This window comes from Falco peregrinus, chromosome 13, assembly GCF_023634155.1.
Source record: "Falco peregrinus isolate bFalPer1 chromosome 13, bFalPer1.pri, whole genome shotgun sequence".
Classification (NCBI taxonomy): domain Eukaryota; kingdom Metazoa; phylum Chordata; class Aves; order Falconiformes; family Falconidae; genus Falco; species Falco peregrinus.
In genome coordinates this window covers 7,254,761-7,271,639 of record NC_073733.1, presented here as the reverse complement: position 1 = coordinate 7,271,639, position 16,879 = coordinate 7,254,761, and the positions used below count along the sequence as shown (strand labels likewise).

The 16,879-nt window shown below is 36.4% G+C and overlaps 1 protein-coding gene across 5 annotated transcripts in view; it reads left to right on the top strand.

The window, feature by feature from the left end:
- The window catches only part of STAG2 (STAG2 cohesin complex component), an 82,211-nt gene that overhangs the window by 41,252 nt on the left and 24,080 nt on the right, over nt 1–16,879 (top strand). For all 5 annotated transcript variants that reach the window (XM_055817904.1, XM_055817901.1, XM_055817905.1 and 2 more), the window contains exons 3-15: nt 215–293; nt 1,436–1,597; nt 4,344–4,440; nt 5,775–5,851; nt 7,423–7,627; nt 9,873–10,024; nt 12,473–12,546; nt 12,662–12,785; nt 13,948–14,046; nt 14,143–14,222; nt 14,719–14,826; nt 15,754–15,865; nt 16,485–16,602. In XM_055817904.1, the coding sequence (XP_055673879.1) occupies nt 215–293; nt 1,436–1,597; nt 4,344–4,440; nt 5,775–5,851; nt 7,423–7,627; nt 9,873–10,024; nt 12,473–12,546; nt 12,662–12,785; nt 13,948–14,046; nt 14,143–14,222; nt 14,719–14,826; nt 15,754–15,865; nt 16,485–16,602 (1,487 nt within the window). The remainder of the gene's footprint in view (nt 1–214; nt 294–1,435; nt 1,598–4,343; nt 4,441–5,774; nt 5,852–7,422; nt 7,628–9,872; nt 10,025–12,472; nt 12,547–12,661; nt 12,786–13,947; nt 14,047–14,142; nt 14,223–14,718; nt 14,827–15,753; nt 15,866–16,484; nt 16,603–16,879) is intronic.

The window sequence follows — 16,879 nt, the reverse complement described above, 5'->3', positions numbered from 1 at the left end:
AGGTAAATTGTTTGGAGGAAGCATGCAGGGTAGGGTGTGAGTGTGAGGATGTGCTCTGATTTGTTCCTCAACAACAGTAGACTTAAACAGAAGAAGAAGCAGGTTCACTGTTAGAGTTGACTTACTGGAGCGAGAGCATAATGTGACTTTATGTAGTGTCTTTAAGAACGTTTCTGACAGAATGTGTAAATAGTTTGTCTTTTTATCCTTGCAGGGAGTCTGAAACACACTTCTCTTCTGATACAGACTTTGAGGATATTGAAGGAAAAAACCAAAAACAAGGCAAAGGAAAAGTATGTTCCATTTATAGGGATACTGAAACACTTTTACTGTTATGAGCTGAAGCGTTCAACGCTTGCTTTGAAGCTGAATGAGCTAGGAATATTTTCTGAAAATGCGAGTGTTCTGCCAAGAGGGTTCATGTTTGTATTTGCATTGAAATGCTTCATCTTGAGTATTTGCATGGTGTTTCCTTAGTGCTGTGAAGGCATAAGGGAGGTGGGGGAGAAAAAGATTGAGCTTTGATTTGATTAGTCTCTGTGTGTGTTCCATCCTGTACTTCAATTTGGTGCTAAGACGGTTCTCTTTTGGTTGGTGTCATCAATTCTGGCTCTCTCTTAATTTGAAAAGTGAACAGAAGCCAGTAATTTAATTCAGAGTGGTTGGGGTTTTTTTCTAGATTGCAGACAGGAGGTTACACTACCCGAGTGGGGAGGTCTAAACCCAGTTAGTAGCCCTTCTGTCCCCTCATGGAACATGTGTTCTCCCTCCCTGGGTGGCTTCTGCCCTCCCAGTGTCTTGGCACCCTTCACATGTGGCTTCTTCGCTACTGTGGCACACACGGGCACGCTGGCTGGCCTGTGCCGGGGCTGCCGAGCACCCCGTGTACCTGTACCAGTATACAGTGCCTAGTGATTAAGAAGTGGTGATAACTAATTTAGTACAACAGTCAATTAATTTGTTTAGGTTTTTTTCTTTCTTCTTTATGTAAGTCATGTTTGATTTGGGGAATCAAAGAAACCTGTCTGCTTTTCTTCACCCCTACTTGCCAGTGTGCTCATATTAAAAAAAAAAGGTTAATGAATTGCAGAGGAGACTTGGTGATTTGTGTTAAGGGAATTGCCATAGCTGTTTTAAATAAAATCTGTGTAATCTGTTTTACAATTTAAACAAGAGAAAAATCTTTGTGACATACACTATCAGTAATGGCATTTTCAGTTGCTAGAAGATTTTAAATGAGGGAGGGAGGAAGTGGAACCTGTAGAATTCTCACTGGTCATTGTATCAGTCAAGATCACCTTTTATTCTCAATTTTGGATTTTAAATCTGGTTCCTGAGAACAAAAGGCCTCATGTATATGTGTGAATAGTGATTCAAGTGTTTTTAATTACTACATAATACCCAATTAAAACTTATTGTGTGTGTGTGATTGCAGACCTGTAAAAAAGGAAAAAAAGGACCAGCAGAGAAGGGGAAAAGTGGAAACGGAGGAGGGAAACCTGGTGGTCCGAATCGGATGAATGGACATCACCAACAGAATGGTGTGGAAAACATGATGCTGTTTGAGGTAGTTAAAATGGGCAAGAGTGCTATGCAGGTAAGGCTTGGGATATCTCTATGACTTGGATGAATATACACGTTAAATATAACAATATTATCCTGTTCGTACAATTTAAGAAAATGAAGCGTAATTTTTTTCTTCAATTTATAGTTTTTTTTTAGTTGCAGATTAAGATTAGAAAAAGTGATTTTTGCATTGTTAAGGTTTAATTGTGAACAAACTTGAGTTTGCATTTCTAAATATTAGATGTGAATAACCACACATATAATGAAGAAATTGAAACAAATTCAAAGTGAGTTTACAGGATTCTGAATGAAGAAAGGTTATTTTAGATTATGTGACTTCAAAGTCCTTTTGGTGGGGGTGTAACTAAATATAAATGTGGCTTATGCTTATAGTTCTCATATAACTTAACAAGAAATCTGCAGTTTGTAGATACTCCCAGAGCTTAGATTATCTGAGAAGAGATAATTGCTTCTCTTCTCTCATCCAAAGTAAAATTACTAGCTACAACTTAAGGGCTACTCTAATGAAGCTGACTTGGCTAATGTATATTATAACATGCTTATTTGGGTGGAATTTGGGACAGGAAATCTTAACCTGTTAGTAGTGTCTGCTTTAGGCACTTTCTCCACTGCATTTACTAATAGGACTGAAGTCTGTCTATTAAGAAATGTTGCACTTTTAAAAAAATTCAGTTAAATCAGTAAATCATTTGTTTGACTATGTGAATCTTCCAGTGGAGAGAGGGTTAAAGTGTAAGCCTGTCAGCCATGAAGCCTTCCTGCTGACTCACTCATGTGACTCCTCAGCAGCCTGGAAGAAGGACTATCTTTGGGATTGGAAATCTAGAGTTTCCAGCTTCTGTGATCCATGTGCGGGAAGAAGCTGGGTCTATGTGGAGTCCTCTCAAGATTTGCAGGCACCTGCATTAGAGCTGGGAACCTTGAAGCCTGAATTACTTGGGAGAAATTTAGTTGAGGCTTGTAAAAACAGATTCCTTTGAATTTGTGCGGAGAAATTGTGATAGTTCTGTCATTTGTTTTGTTCTGCCGTGTTTCAGAACGGGTGGAAAAACTGTACTTTTCTAACTGTTACTGTGTGCGCTGCATTTTCAGCTAATTATCAGTAGTTGTATGTTCTTGACATCTGAACTGTTTAAAATGGTACGCAGTAAAAATCTCTTGCTTTCCAGGAGCAAAATGGGCCTTTGCCAGGCCTGATTACTCTGTTGAATTTGGGGAATTGGTAACATGCGTAACAGAGTGAATCTTAGTCAAAATTTTTATAAAATTAAGGAAGGAAAAAATATCAAAGTGTTTCTGAAGTCAGGTCCACTTCAGCACTTAGTTTCAAGAAGTTTTTCTCTGTGGCCCTCAGCGCTTGCTCACCTGATAAGATTTTGGTAATAATTTTTACTCGATTTTATTTTAAATGGGGTTCCATACCTTCTTCTGAGTTAGTGTCTATTCTCTGACAAAAACAGATGGTTCGTCCACTGAGACAAAATGTTTTGAGAAACTATTTTGCTGGATGTTCTTTAAAATAAATTCGGAAAGCAAGGCTGCCTAACTGAAATATTTGTCCTGTTCCTAGCATTACCCTGGTCTTGCACAGTGACCTTTGTAAGCCTAATTTAAGATGTTTCCTAGATTATTTCCCTCTTCCCCACAGGTCAATTGAATCAGTACTGGTTTGTGGGTTCTGCTCCTACTGCGAAGTGTATGCCAGTTTGAATTTTTCCACTCTTTTTGCCTTGCTGAGGAATCTTGTGTGTCATACTATAAACAGTCTTAAATTCAGGGAAGAGGGAAGTAGCTGTATCTCTGTTCAGGAATCTTTCTGCGTGGCAGTATGTTTTATTTGTCCTCGCAGCATTATTGCCTGTGAGAGTAAGCACTGAGGGTACAGATAGGAAGCATTGGAGACATGTAGTCAGTCTGGTTGTCTTCTGGAAGTTCTGAACTATTCCATCAGCTCTCTTTATTTAGAATTTATTAGAATGACTCTAGATTTTAAGGCAGGGTATGAACATACTAAAAACCTCTAAGCTGAGAACTTGATACTAAAGTGAGTCTCTTGTGTCTTTATTAATAAATTAATTAGATGATGTATGTTTTTATGACTTCTGCAGTAGACAGTTTGTACCATACACATGGATGGTTTAAACATAATAGCGTTTATATTCCCTTTCTCAAAATCATTATCGGAGGTTTCCTATTAATTTGCTTCCCTTTAAGGTTTTTCAGTAAAATGACTTTGTTCCTATGTGGTTTAGTGAATACAGAATAATTAATGTCCGTACAACGTAAGGTGGTGCTGTTCATGCTCTTAGGGGTAATGTGTACGGAGCACAGATTGTCAAAGGGTTGAATTTTTGAAGAGTATAGGGAGTTATAGCTGTTGAAACTGAACACCTGAGTAGTATCTTTAGAGTAGTGTCACTGGGTGGGCAGAGAGAAAACCTGCTTCTCTAAAATACAGCAGTTACCTTTGCATTCTTCATCAAAAAAGTTACTGCAGGACTATATGGTATTCTTGTACTTTATGTTTAGGTGTCAGTTTCTTACTTGGATATCTTTATAGAGTAAAAGGAGTTCTTGAAAACTGGTCTATGGCAGTAAAGGATCATTCAAACATTTTGTTTTGTATTAATTGAAAAAACCACAGAGTTCGATTTATTTGTGGAAGGAACAAGAATCACTTACTGGAAACCAGTTAAATAACAATGGCTGTCTTCAATTATGAAAAATAAAGTGCCTTTATATTTGTTTCTTTTCAGTCTGTAGTGGATGACTGGATAGAGTCATACAAACATGACAGAGATATAGCACTTCTTGATCTCATTAACTTCTTTATTCAGTGTTCAGGCTGCAAAGGTAAGATACTGAAATGTTTACTCATCCATTTAAGTGGTATTGTAGCATGATTTTCATTCTTTGCCTTTTATTGTTACTTGTCCTGTAGGACTGCTCCATCCTTGCAGCTAGTTTACATTATTATGTTCTTGTAGTTAAGCTAGTATTTCTGAAGGTGGGAGCAGGAGGATTAGAAATATTGTACTATATTTTAAAATGTAGAGTAAGCCTTTTGTATTCACACCAGAGAGAATGCAGTACTGGCACTTAGCACTTAACCGTCTCTGCTTTTCCTGTTATTTCAGGAAACCATCTCTCTCTCTTAAACATTGGTAGTTTAGCTTGTTCAGTCTTGGAATTCCAGTTTGGATTAATCAACTGCTTATCATTGAGTGTTTTAAGGTTGTTTCATAGACTTTTTAAAGGTGCTTGATTTGAAGGATACTATGGACAGCTTCATGGTAGTCTTGTCTACAGTAAGATTCTATTTCTGTATTTTTTCTTCTTTGTTTTCTGGTTTTCTTTTCTCATTTCCATGTCCTTCATTCCTTTCCCCCTCACCTCCTTTTGAAGAGGAGAAAGTAACTGACCCTGCAGTATCACTGCGCTTGATAGAGCAGGACTGGATGTAATTTGTTCTTCTCAAGTGTTCTCTGTCCTGATAAACTTTTAATGTGCACAAATCTCCAGAAAGCTAACAGCATTCCTCAGAGGTTATCCATGCTTTCAAGAACAGTGACCTTTTGATTATTGTTACCAGATAAAACTCCAGAATCTTTTAATGCTTTCTGAGATGATCCTTGTAATGAATTTTGCAGTATAGTTGCAGTAAACTTTAGATATATTTTATGTAACGATTTACACTAACAATTTTAAGCTGAGACAAATAGAAATTGTGTGAAATCACTGTGTTTATTGCAGTACAGAAGATAATAAGTAGCAACAGAACTGTTCAAGATTGTCTTATACCATTTAGAATCCTTGAGTCCTGAAAGGTCACTTCAGATTAGTGTAGGCTCTCAGCTGATGAAGAGGTCTGGCACAAGTATCTTTGACTTCTGAATAGGAGCAAATGAGTAAATTCTAGATGAGTGTGTACATGCAGACAAACGCACTTAAAAAAGAATGAAAATAACACCTATGTGTATATATTAGAAAAAGGATTGGTGCCAAGCGCTTGTTATACATGGATGCTAAAATAAAAAAATACACATTTTGAACACTTGTTAAAACTGTATGTATAATCTGTAGGTAAGCTGAAAATTGATCATTGTTACATTGTAGCAGGAGGCATGTCATCTGCTATCTATCTCTTTCATATTAAAAGTACTAATAATCTAATATCTAAATTGTAGGAGTTGTTACAGCAGAGATGTTCCGACACATGCAGAATTCTGAAATAATCCGAAAAATGACTGAGGAATTTGATGAGGTAATTTCATGAAGTGCTGGTAATGTATTGATGCTATTTTTTTATTTTACCTGTCCTAATCTTACTGGATCACTTTGCTACAAGTCAGCTGCGGAAATGACAGGAATTTTCTGAATGAAAATCTTGAACCCCCCTATTTCACTAACTTGTGAGACTTAAGAAGTAAAGCTCTACATGTATGTAACTTGTTTTATGAATGGTTTAAGAAATCAGTATCAACTTTCAGTTTTTGAATAATGGGAACCCCTGTTGTGGGGCTGTGTGGGATGCCTCTTTATTCCTGCTCTGTGTGTAAGGCCTTTATGTCATCTTCAACTTACAAAATGGTTGCTAAATGTATTTCTGTGCATTCATTAATATACATATCTTGGAGATTTGAATTTGATTATTCTCCAGTTGAGGAGTAATGGTTTGCCTTTCAGGGGAATTATAACTTTTTTTCCCTTTACATTGACACTTTCTGTTGCACTGAGTGTTGGGGTAAATGAGAGGCGTTGGGTTTTTGGATGTTTTTTGTGTTTCAGGTTTGTGGCGAGGGTTTTGTTGGGTGGTGGTGGTGGTCTTGTTGTGTGTGTGGGTTTAGTTCCGAGTGGTATTTCTTATACGCTGTGTTCCAAAGAATGTAAAGGTAGCGTTAAAACCTCCTTCCCAAATTTGCCTAATACAGAAATAATTTACTTCCCTCCTCCCCAATTAAAATCCAAAAAATGTTGGTAACTTTTAACAGGAGAGAATGTAATATGTGTTTGTTTAAGAAGATTTTAGTATCCCTTAGAACTATCTCAGTGCATAATAGATTTGATTACTCTAAGGTAACGTTGTATGAAATTTATAAAGCTTCAGCTGGGACTGTTGGTTCAGGTTTTTTTATCACTATGTTATGCTCACTCTTTCTTGTTAATGAGCAACTCCTAGATTTCTAATCCTTTTTCATGGATACTTTCTTAATTTTCAATCTGTAATGTTGTTTAGCATCTTAAATAAGCTGATCACAGAAGCACTGATACAAATGATTGAGTTGCCCCTGCCCATTGTTCTATCATTATTTGTAAAGGTTTCCAAATGAGGAGAGGAACACATGTGTTATCTTCTAGGTGTTATAGTAGGTCATTTTATGACTTCAGGAATTTTCATCCTGGTATGTAAGCATCTCCCCCTAAACTTATATTATTGTTCTGAACTGAGTGTTCTTAAGCATGTCAACTCTTCGTGTGATGGTTGTTTTTTTCTAGTGTAATCTGAAGCAGATTTGTAAGGGGTATGATTTTTTTTTTTTTTTTTAAATAAATTTGGGGGAGTAGGACAGAAAGGAGAAATTAGTAGTTTTTTCAGTGTATCTGATTATGTGAATTGTTTATGGTAGGACTCATAGAATGTTGTCTCTGTATATAACAAGTCCAGGCTGCAAAGTAGATGCATAGTTGTGGAATCATAATCTTTTGATGTGTCATTTTTAATGCGTTGGAGATTTTGGCTTTGAAGTTATACCCATCTCTTTTTTAAATTTTATTTAATAAAATAACTTTTAAGATGTTTGAAAGAGTTTCCTGTTTCCCTTTTTTTTTTAATAGGATAGTGGAGATTACCCACTAACTATGGCTGGTCCCCAGTGGAAGAAGTTCAAATCCAGTTTTTGTGAGTTCATTGGAGTACTCGTCCGACAATGTCAATATAGCATCATATATGATGAATATATGATGGATACTGTCATTTCACTGCTTACGGGGCTGTCAGACTCACAAGTCAGAGCATTTCGGCACACTAGCACACTGGCAGGTCAGTGAATTATATTTATCTGTGTACTGCTTCCATTTTATGTTGTGTTGCACATGAAAGAATTGTTCTGGTTGAACTTGATATTCAACATTCAGCTTGCGTTTTGTTGTCTGATACTGTTTTTGTCTAATGCAGCTTGTTTTGGTACAGCTTTCTTGTCATGTCTTTATTGCTTTTACTGAGAAACACAACGTTATTTTAGAGCATTCTTTATCAGCTGTCTGGTACTTAAATTTTTGTTAGCATTAAGTCCAGTAGAAAAAGTACATAGAAACTTTTCAGTTGATTCTACAAGTTTGTGTTCAGTCATAATAAGGGTGGAGGTATCTTTAACCTCAAATGCAGTTGAACCCGTTTCTGCTCTGCATTAAGTCAGACAGGAGTCTTATTTTAGATTGGTTGTAGTTTTTACTACAAATACAAATTGTGCTGTATGTTGAGGCTATGTCACAATGTAATTGGAAGTAGCATTTCCATTCATTGCATTAAAAATAATTGTAAAGAATTCATCATTAGTGATACAGTCACTAAATTTCTGTATGATTTTAATTGTCTTTTTTATGTGATTTCCCCGCCCCCAATTCTGATAACTCATAAGCAATTTCTTTGTAATTTAAGTGTAGAGTGTTTAAAATAAATATGCCATTACATGGACCAGAGGATAAGCTTCTTGGCTAAGGAAGTCCTAAACCTGTGTTGGTTATTGAGAGAGGCCTCAGACAGCATTCAGTCTGCCCGCGTAAGGCTGCTTACAGCAGTTTTAGTCTGAACAAGGTGAATTTTGACTATAAATGAAACTGAGCTTTTGCCACAGTGGAAATAGTACTTGTTAACTTCACTGGAACTGCCTGATGTGCAGCTAGCTTCAGGTCTGACTGCGTGATCAGTTGCTCTATCTCATCGATCCTCTCTCTTGAATATACATGAGCACACTGTGGCTTGGGCTGCTGCTGAGAGGCTCCCACTAGCCACAGCATTTATTAAGGGGAAAAGAATGAACCCTTTTATTTCAGGAGAATATAGTGATTCTGCTGTATCCTCAATTTGATCGTTGTACCATATGGCTAATACACATTTTAGTTCTTTAGAAAACAGGTTTTTACTACTTCTTGTGATTTGAGTTGTGCCTGAAGAAAAGTTGCAAAACTTCCCTGTTGCATGTTAATGTCACACAAAATAATTTTTATTAGTAGTCTGTTTGTATTTGTTCACATCAGTCATCAATTCTATTGATTTTTGTGTAATTACTTGTGCATTTCATATGAGATTACAGTTTGTGTTCTTGAAGGTTGTGTTTTATATGGGATAGACGCAGCCAACAAAATCCTTCTATCCATATTTACTGTTATTTGCAGTAGTTTTGGCTTCTATGATTAGCTGAGGCTTGTTCTTTTCATCTTGATATCCTTGGTGATCACAGTGTGGTGATATTTTGGTATATCTGCATGTCTTCATGCCTTACTCATCAACGTTATGCTAGTTCTACACGCTTAATAATGTTCTGTGTATGCTCTGCCAATGCAAGCCCTTCCATGCCTGGTTAGAAAGTTTGTAAGAAAAGCAAGTATATTATTGACCACTTCCTGGTTTCTGGAATAGGCATGTTTGTCTGATTATTATTTTTTTTTTTTTTTGGTGTGTGTGTGGTTTTTTTTTTCTGAAGTACAATGCCACAAAAAATCCAACTCAAGTGTTTTGGTCAGTTCTCTAGCTTCTAATTGCCTAATGTCCTTTCTCTGCTTCTGCAAATAAAGCAATATTTAAAGAAAATGGCCCCTCATTAAAATTGAGGGGAAAAGAATGGTGTGATATGGTGCCTCTGGTTGTCCAAGACATGGGGTTTTTTTTGAAGGAAGGAACTTTTTCTATGTTTGAGATGGAATGATTTGGTAATATCGGTCTACTAACTGATTCTGATAATGGAATGCTTTTAATATTTCCTGGACCATGTTTGTAAGTCTTACTTTCCACCTTCATTTTTTTGAGGGAGCACATCCTATATCTCAACTCGACAATGATGTTTATAGTATTAAAAAAATTGTCAGTGTTCCATCTACTGTGTTGATAAGAAATGATGCAGTGCTTCATAAAGCACTGCTAAAGTTTGTATATCATGAAATTTACAGTGAATATATTTTCATAAATACAGAAAGGGTTGACAGGAGGGGGTTTCAAGATTTTTGTTTTATCACTTTTCTTAGATCACGTTAGCTTTTAAATAATCCTTATCTTCACTTTTTTATAGCCATGAAGCTGATGACTGCTTTAGTGAATGTGGCATTAAATCTTAGTATTAACATGGACAATACACAACGGCAGTATGAAGCAGAACGAAATAAAATGATTGGGAAACGAGCTAATGATAGGCTGGAACTCTTGCTACAGAAAAGAAAGGAGGTGAGTACAACTGTCTGTAGTTGGTGTGCATAGGATGTGTTGATAAATTACAGTAATTAATCTTGTTCTGTAATTTGTTTGGGGTTTTTTTGGTAAAGGTAGTCCTCTGTTTCGTTCTTTAACTTGTTTAACGTTTGAAAAACTTTGAAAGGTGCTTCTTACTGTCTGGTTTTCTGTAAAAAGACATAAACGTAGACTTTAATTTTTTTAGGTAGTGCCATCTTAGTAAAGTTAGCAAGAGAGACTGCAATCAGTAATAGATGATTTCTTGTTGTATTTTTTGACCAGTTTCCTAAACTGAATTCAAATAAATAGCAAAATTTACCATATATTGACTGTTTCTGGCTTCTAGAGAAACACCCCCACTCCCCTGCCCCAATCTTGGGGTAAAACACTGCTTTTATGATGCCAACACCAATCTCAGCAGAAACTGTTTCAAGGCTTTAGATAAGTTTTTTTTCTTCCACAGAAAACACTATCAAAATTGAAAATGCAATCTATTTCTATTTTCTTTCTTTTTGTGTAAGAGGTACTTGCTGATTCATTGCTGACAGTGCTGTCTTGTTGAAAGCCCAGATTCATTCACGTTTAAGTTTTTATTTTTGGTGAACTGGTGTTCTGTTTTGGGCTTTTTTTTGTTTGTTTGTTTTAGACATTAGAAATAACCTTCTTATGATGGAAGGAAGCATCTCACTTTTGCTCATCAACTTTTGTGCTGTTAACTGTTAATGTTTTTACTTTCTTGACAATTCAGATGAACTAACAACTTCCATCTTCTGTTCATCTCGCGAAGATCTCTTGCAATTTGAGACTGATCCCTTAAACACCCATTAAATGTGGTTGTGCTAGATGCACATGCCAGACCAGTATTCAGAGTAATACACTGATACACAGGAAGGGCAGTCATGTGAGAAACAAGGCTTTTCCCATCTCAGTCTTCTTACAAATATTGGCTTTTAGGATTTCCTACCAGCTTTTCTAGTTTTGGTTTTGATTTTCTGTTTTTCTTGTACTAAATGAAAGTAAGCTGCTAAGTAATGTTCAATTGTTTGATTTCAGGTTTTGTTTCATTTATATTGCAGCCTTACCCAGTACTAAAATTCACTTTATTAATTGATTCTTTCTGCATGTCTTTTTTTTTCATATTTTGAAATCTCCGCACACATACCCCTACACCCACCCACCCATTTCAAAGGCTACTGGGGGCAAGTGTTAGATTTAGGCTCAGATCATGTTAAATATTTTGCTTTGTTAATCCTTTTCTCCTGCTGCTTAGTCTTTTTCTTCTGACTGTATTTCCTTACAGTTTTTCCTTTCTTCCATAAATTCCTAAATTTTGTGATGGGGTGGAAATTGTTCTTGCTGGTTTTCTGAACTCGTGTAGGAGGGGTCCTTTACCTTTTGTATCCATTCCCATGCATGTGTGCGGCGTGCACGCCCTCCACCCCTTATCGGGGTAATAGCTCCGGTGATTTCTTTGTGGGGATTTTTGGGTGGTGTGTGGTTGGGTTGGGGTTTTCTTTGTGGTGGGTGTTTTGGGTTTGTGTCCCCCTGTCACTGTTCCCCACCCCACCCCAATCTGATCACTGAAACTTGGACTTTCTCAGCCCTTAACTATTCTTACTGACATCGCCTCAATTTGTCCTACCTTTAAAGTTCAAACTGCAAAAAGAATATGCTTGTCTGCTGATAATATTTAGATGTTGTCAATCTTTTAACTGACTTCCTTGCATTTTCAAAGCAAATAGAATTTTCTGTGTTCTTGAAACACTGCATGTATCACTTTTCAGCTCACTTGCATACCTTTCTTTTGTGGTGTTTACTCTGAGACTAGATTTGTCTCCTCCATTATTTTTCGGCTTTATATTCTGAAATTAATTTTTTTTGCAACACCTTACTCAGTTTCTGCTTTTTTTTTTCCTCCTGAGTAATGGATGAATAGGAAGGAGGTATTCAAAACGGTGGATGCTGCTCATGTAGCCATTTGCAGTTCTTTCAGTATCTTGTGTTTTTAGATTATAAATTCTTTAGCACGCAGAAAAGATTCCTTGTAATGTGGTTCACATGATTTGGGTATTGTTCTAATAATACGTGTCCATAAAAACCATAGTGTATTAAAAATCGAGCTGAGCATTGGGCTTAAAGTTGCTAGAAGATTAAATCAAGTTTTTTTATAAATAACTTAAAAAGGACCTTGCAGAAACCTAAGATGTCTCTGTTACAGCTGAAGAACAATTTTCAAATGGTCAGAATCACTAAAATTTTTATGCTGTGGTGGATATAATTTGTTAAATAATAGCTTATTGTACTGTGAAACACATTTGTGAATGTTTTAAGGAAAGGATTTAGTGGCCACACTTGGAAATGTTAGTTTGTCTAGCATCAGCACTGTCTGATCCGAACTGTAGAAGTGTTGCTCACTGTTATGTACTCTGTTAATTTTTTCAGCTTCAGGAAAATCAGGATGAAATAGAAAACATGATGAATGCAATATTTAAAGGTGTTTTTGTGCATAGATACCGGTAAGTTTCTCTTAGCAAGTAATTTGTACCTTTTGTTAATTTATTTGGGAAGCTGGTGACAAGTTGTTTCTAATTACTGATCTGTTTGATTCTACTGTCCCACTTCTCTCCACAGAGATGCAATTGCTGAAATAAGAGCTATATGTATTGAAGAGATTGGAATATGGATGAAGATGTACAGTGACGCCTTTCTCAATGACAGCTACTTAAAATATGTAGGGTGGACTATGCATGATAAGGTAAGCTGCATTGAGGGAAAGGAGCAGAATCATGAAGCATAACTACACGGTTTTGGTTGCTGATCTTGCCAGGCTAGGTTCTGATCTCTTAACTGTTTTAATCAGTCACTGTTTTCCTTATCACTGAGAAGCACTGGCATTTCAGCATTTATATCAACTAGGCTTGACTCCTTTGAATATTGTAGAGAGTATATATAGATTTTTAAGAAACTGTTATTTGTAAGGAAATGGCTTTTTCTATTTATTTATTGCTGATACAGACTTCTACTTTATGATACTTAACTATTTAAAATTAATGCATTTCACATTAAATAATCCAGTCGTATAGCCTGGCAGTTTCTCTGTTTTGCCAAGTTAAGAAACTTTTTAGCGTTCTCAGCTAGCTGTAAAAAGCATGGGAAAAGTCCCCTTTTGTGCCGAGTGCCTCAAGCTGTTACTTACCAGCTAGAGATTATTCCCTGCTCGGAGTGGTTAACAGATACAGTTTAGAAATACTCCTTGATTCGTTGTTGAGTCAGCACATTGTCTCGGTTCTTGCATTGGAGACTTTGAGGTGTTGAATTTGAAGTGAAAGAAATGAGGGATGCTCACTTATGCTATTGCTCTTTATGGGTTTGATATCAGAAAACCAATAAGGTCTGGCAGTGGCGTGATAAGAAACTACATGAAGTCAGTCATCCTAGATGTTTGAAAAGTACTTCTGTATCTATGCATTAAAACATGTTCCCTGCTAAAGTAGATCTTGTACTTCAGGAGAAATATTTCTTTGCCTACTTGGTAATTCTGATCTAACAAGACCTGGTCATTAGTGATATAGGTGGTGCCAGTTTTAATTAAGTGAAAGGAAACATATAGAATTTACTTAGAAATATCTTGAGCATTTAGAGTACATCTTTTAAGAATGAAACAAGTCTATTTTGACTTACAGAGACAGTAACTGTGGTAAGACACTGGGGGTTTGCCTTTGGGTTTTTTTGTTTTTCTTTCATTGGCTTGTTACAAACAAGGACATATTCTTATGTTGTTAACATAATTGCTGATAGTATATCTTGACAGCATTTAATCTTTGTCTTTGAATTAATTCAGACTGAAAGGAACCTGTATGATTTGAAGATTGCATCTGTATCCTATACTTCTAATTCAGTTCTTATTTTTATTTTAGCAAGGAGAAGTAAGACTCAAATGCCTAACTGCTTTGCAAGGGCTTTACTATAATAAAGAGCTTAATTCCAAATTGGAACTCTTCACCAGTCGATTCAAGGTTAGTGTAACTTCATATTTTGAAGAATGTATGAATTTTTTTAAAGTTGTATTACACTTCTTTCCTCTTTGAAAATACTTTCTTTTGTGTTCTTAGGATAGAATTGTGTCTATGACTCTTGACAAAGAATACGATGTTGCAGTCCAAGCAATAAAATTACTCACTCTTGTTTTACAGTAAGTACATGTATATCTCCTTATCTGACCTACGACAAATATTAAAATTTAAAAGTATTTCTTACACCTTTGGGATGGGACAGCAGCTTGACAGAATTCAGGTAGTCCAAAGTCTAGAGAAATGTCTGTGCATCTTACACTTAGATTGGAATTTCAGAAGCAATCTGGCTAGAACAGTGCTAGAAACTTGGAATTCAGCTTCCCTAATTTGAAGCCATCATGGAATATTTGAACTGAAGAAATTCGTGATGCGTTGAACATTACACAGTAGTTGAACTTTTGAGCATAACCTTCTACCAAATGCTCATATTTCATAAGTAATTTTTCTTTAGGAAGACTTTGGAACTAAACTATCTTGTTTTGGGTTTTAGGATGATAAATTGAAGGAAAAAAAATAAGAATCTTCTTCATTTCCATCTCCCTCGTTGGAGTTTGGTCTCTGTTGACTCAGCTGCCTTTTTTTTTTTCCTTTCCATCTTTCCATCCCCACCCCTAGGAGTAGTGAAGAAGTTCTGACTGCAGAAGACTGTGAAAATGTCTACCATCTGGTTTATTCAGCTCATCGGCCAGTAGCAGTTGCCGCAGGGGAATTTCTTTATAAAAAGTAAGGTGGAGAAATTAGAGTTAACTTCTTGTCCCTGTAGATTTTAGTGGGTGCATTAATGCTGTGATTCTCATTAGTTTTAATTAAGAAAAGGAAAACTGAATAATGAAGTGGCCTTAAGAAGAAATAACGTACAGAAAATGTAACACTACTATAGTTTTTCAACTGTTGCAGTTTTTCTTAATAGGAAATAGAGAGCAATTTTGTGGGCTGTGCTTTAAAAGCTTGTACCTACAGGGAATTATAGTAAAGACATGCCTCTGTCTTTTCCTTTCCCATCCTTCCTGTGTTCTGTGAAACATCTTAAAATGCTTACATAGTTTGGTACCTAAAACTTGTGCTTGCATCATAACAAATGTGTAACTTGTGCTTGAATTATAACGAGTATTTTCCTGTTTGGAGTCCACCACCAAAGCTGGCTGATAATAACCATTTTATAAAGTACTTTTCTAGTTAAAAAATGGGACGGGATGCACAAGCAGTGGGGAGTTTCAACACGTATGTCTGGTGTGTAAGGAAACAAAATCAGGTTTCCATCTAATACTGTACAGACCTTCTCCCAGTATTTCTTTGCTGCTTTAATGACTCATGAGGAGGTTCAGAAAATACAGCTTGCTAAAGAGGAGCATGGGAGCTCAATCGCATGCAATTACCACTGTTTGTGAAGTGTGTTGTCATAATTATACATTCCACTAGAAACAATCAGTGAAATACCAACTCAGCATATATAAAATTGTTAAAATGATGTGTCCCAAATTACTTCTTTCAAAACAAAATGTGAAGCCAAGCAGCAAGGTGTTCAGTGTGTGTCTGTAAAAACCAGTATCTTGATATGAATTACCACATGAGTATCTTGATATGGGTTGCCACATGACCATGGCAAAGGCAATGAAGAAGAAACTTGTCCTGAAATACCTTTTCCTACAGGCTTTTCAGCCGCAGAGATGCTGAAGATGATGGAATACTTAAAAGGAGGGGAAGACAAAGTCCAAATGCTAATCTTGTGAAAACATTAGTGTTTTTCTTTTTGGAAAGTGAAGTAAGTTGAGTTTCAGGGATATCCTTGTTTTTGTGGAATGTGTTCTTTTTTCTCTGTTTGTTTTGTTTGGTTGGGTTTTTTGTAGTCAGTTTTGTTTTGAATTTCATTTCTTGTTGTTTTTCTTTTCCCCACTTATTGGTTAATAACCATGAATCTGTTATAGTTTTCCTATACAACCTGGGGATCAAAGAATGTTTTGTGTGGTGGTGTTTATTTGAAGGATCTGTCTAGCGTGCAGTGTTGAGACAGGCTATGAGCTCTACTCTTATCAAGTATTCTTCCATCATTCTTCATGCTAATATATAGGTGGGAAGGAATTGTGATTTAGGAGATTTTAAGGGAGGAGGTAAAAAAAAAAACACCAAAACAAGCACCCCCACCCCCCCCCATTCCCCAAGTTCTGACAGATCTTGTAGCACTACTCTTTGTAGTAGTTGGTTTGGATTCATATCTTTAAGTTACTTGGGGAAGAGAGCTTCTGTTGAGAGAGCTCGCAAAATTTTCTCTCTTTTTTTGCCACAGACAGGAGCCAAGTGAGAAAAATACCGTGTATTATAGCAAGTTCTGTAATGAACTTCATTGCTGATAAAGAAAAATACTTAATCTATTCTCATTTTAGTTGCATGAACATGCTGCTTATCTTGTGGACAGCATGTGGGACTGTGCAACAGACCTTTTGAAGGACTGGGAATGTATGAACAGTCTTCTGTTGGAGGAGCCTCTGAATGGAGAAGAACGTAAGATTTTTTTGTAGAGCTCTATATTGCTATGCAGTTTCTGTTAATCTTGATTTATGAGGAAACAAGATGTTTATATTTATGACTCCCCACATATTCTGTATTTTTACATGTCTGTAATAAATCACTGATACTAATTATAAAATGTGAGGAATAGAAAGAGATCACTTCTGGTATGGAAGAACAATGGTGGGGAGCAAAGAGGGAGAAAAGAGAGAGAATAAGCATGCAGTGTCCAGTTGCCCTGTTGTTCCACAGGTTCAGGCTGCACTTCTGG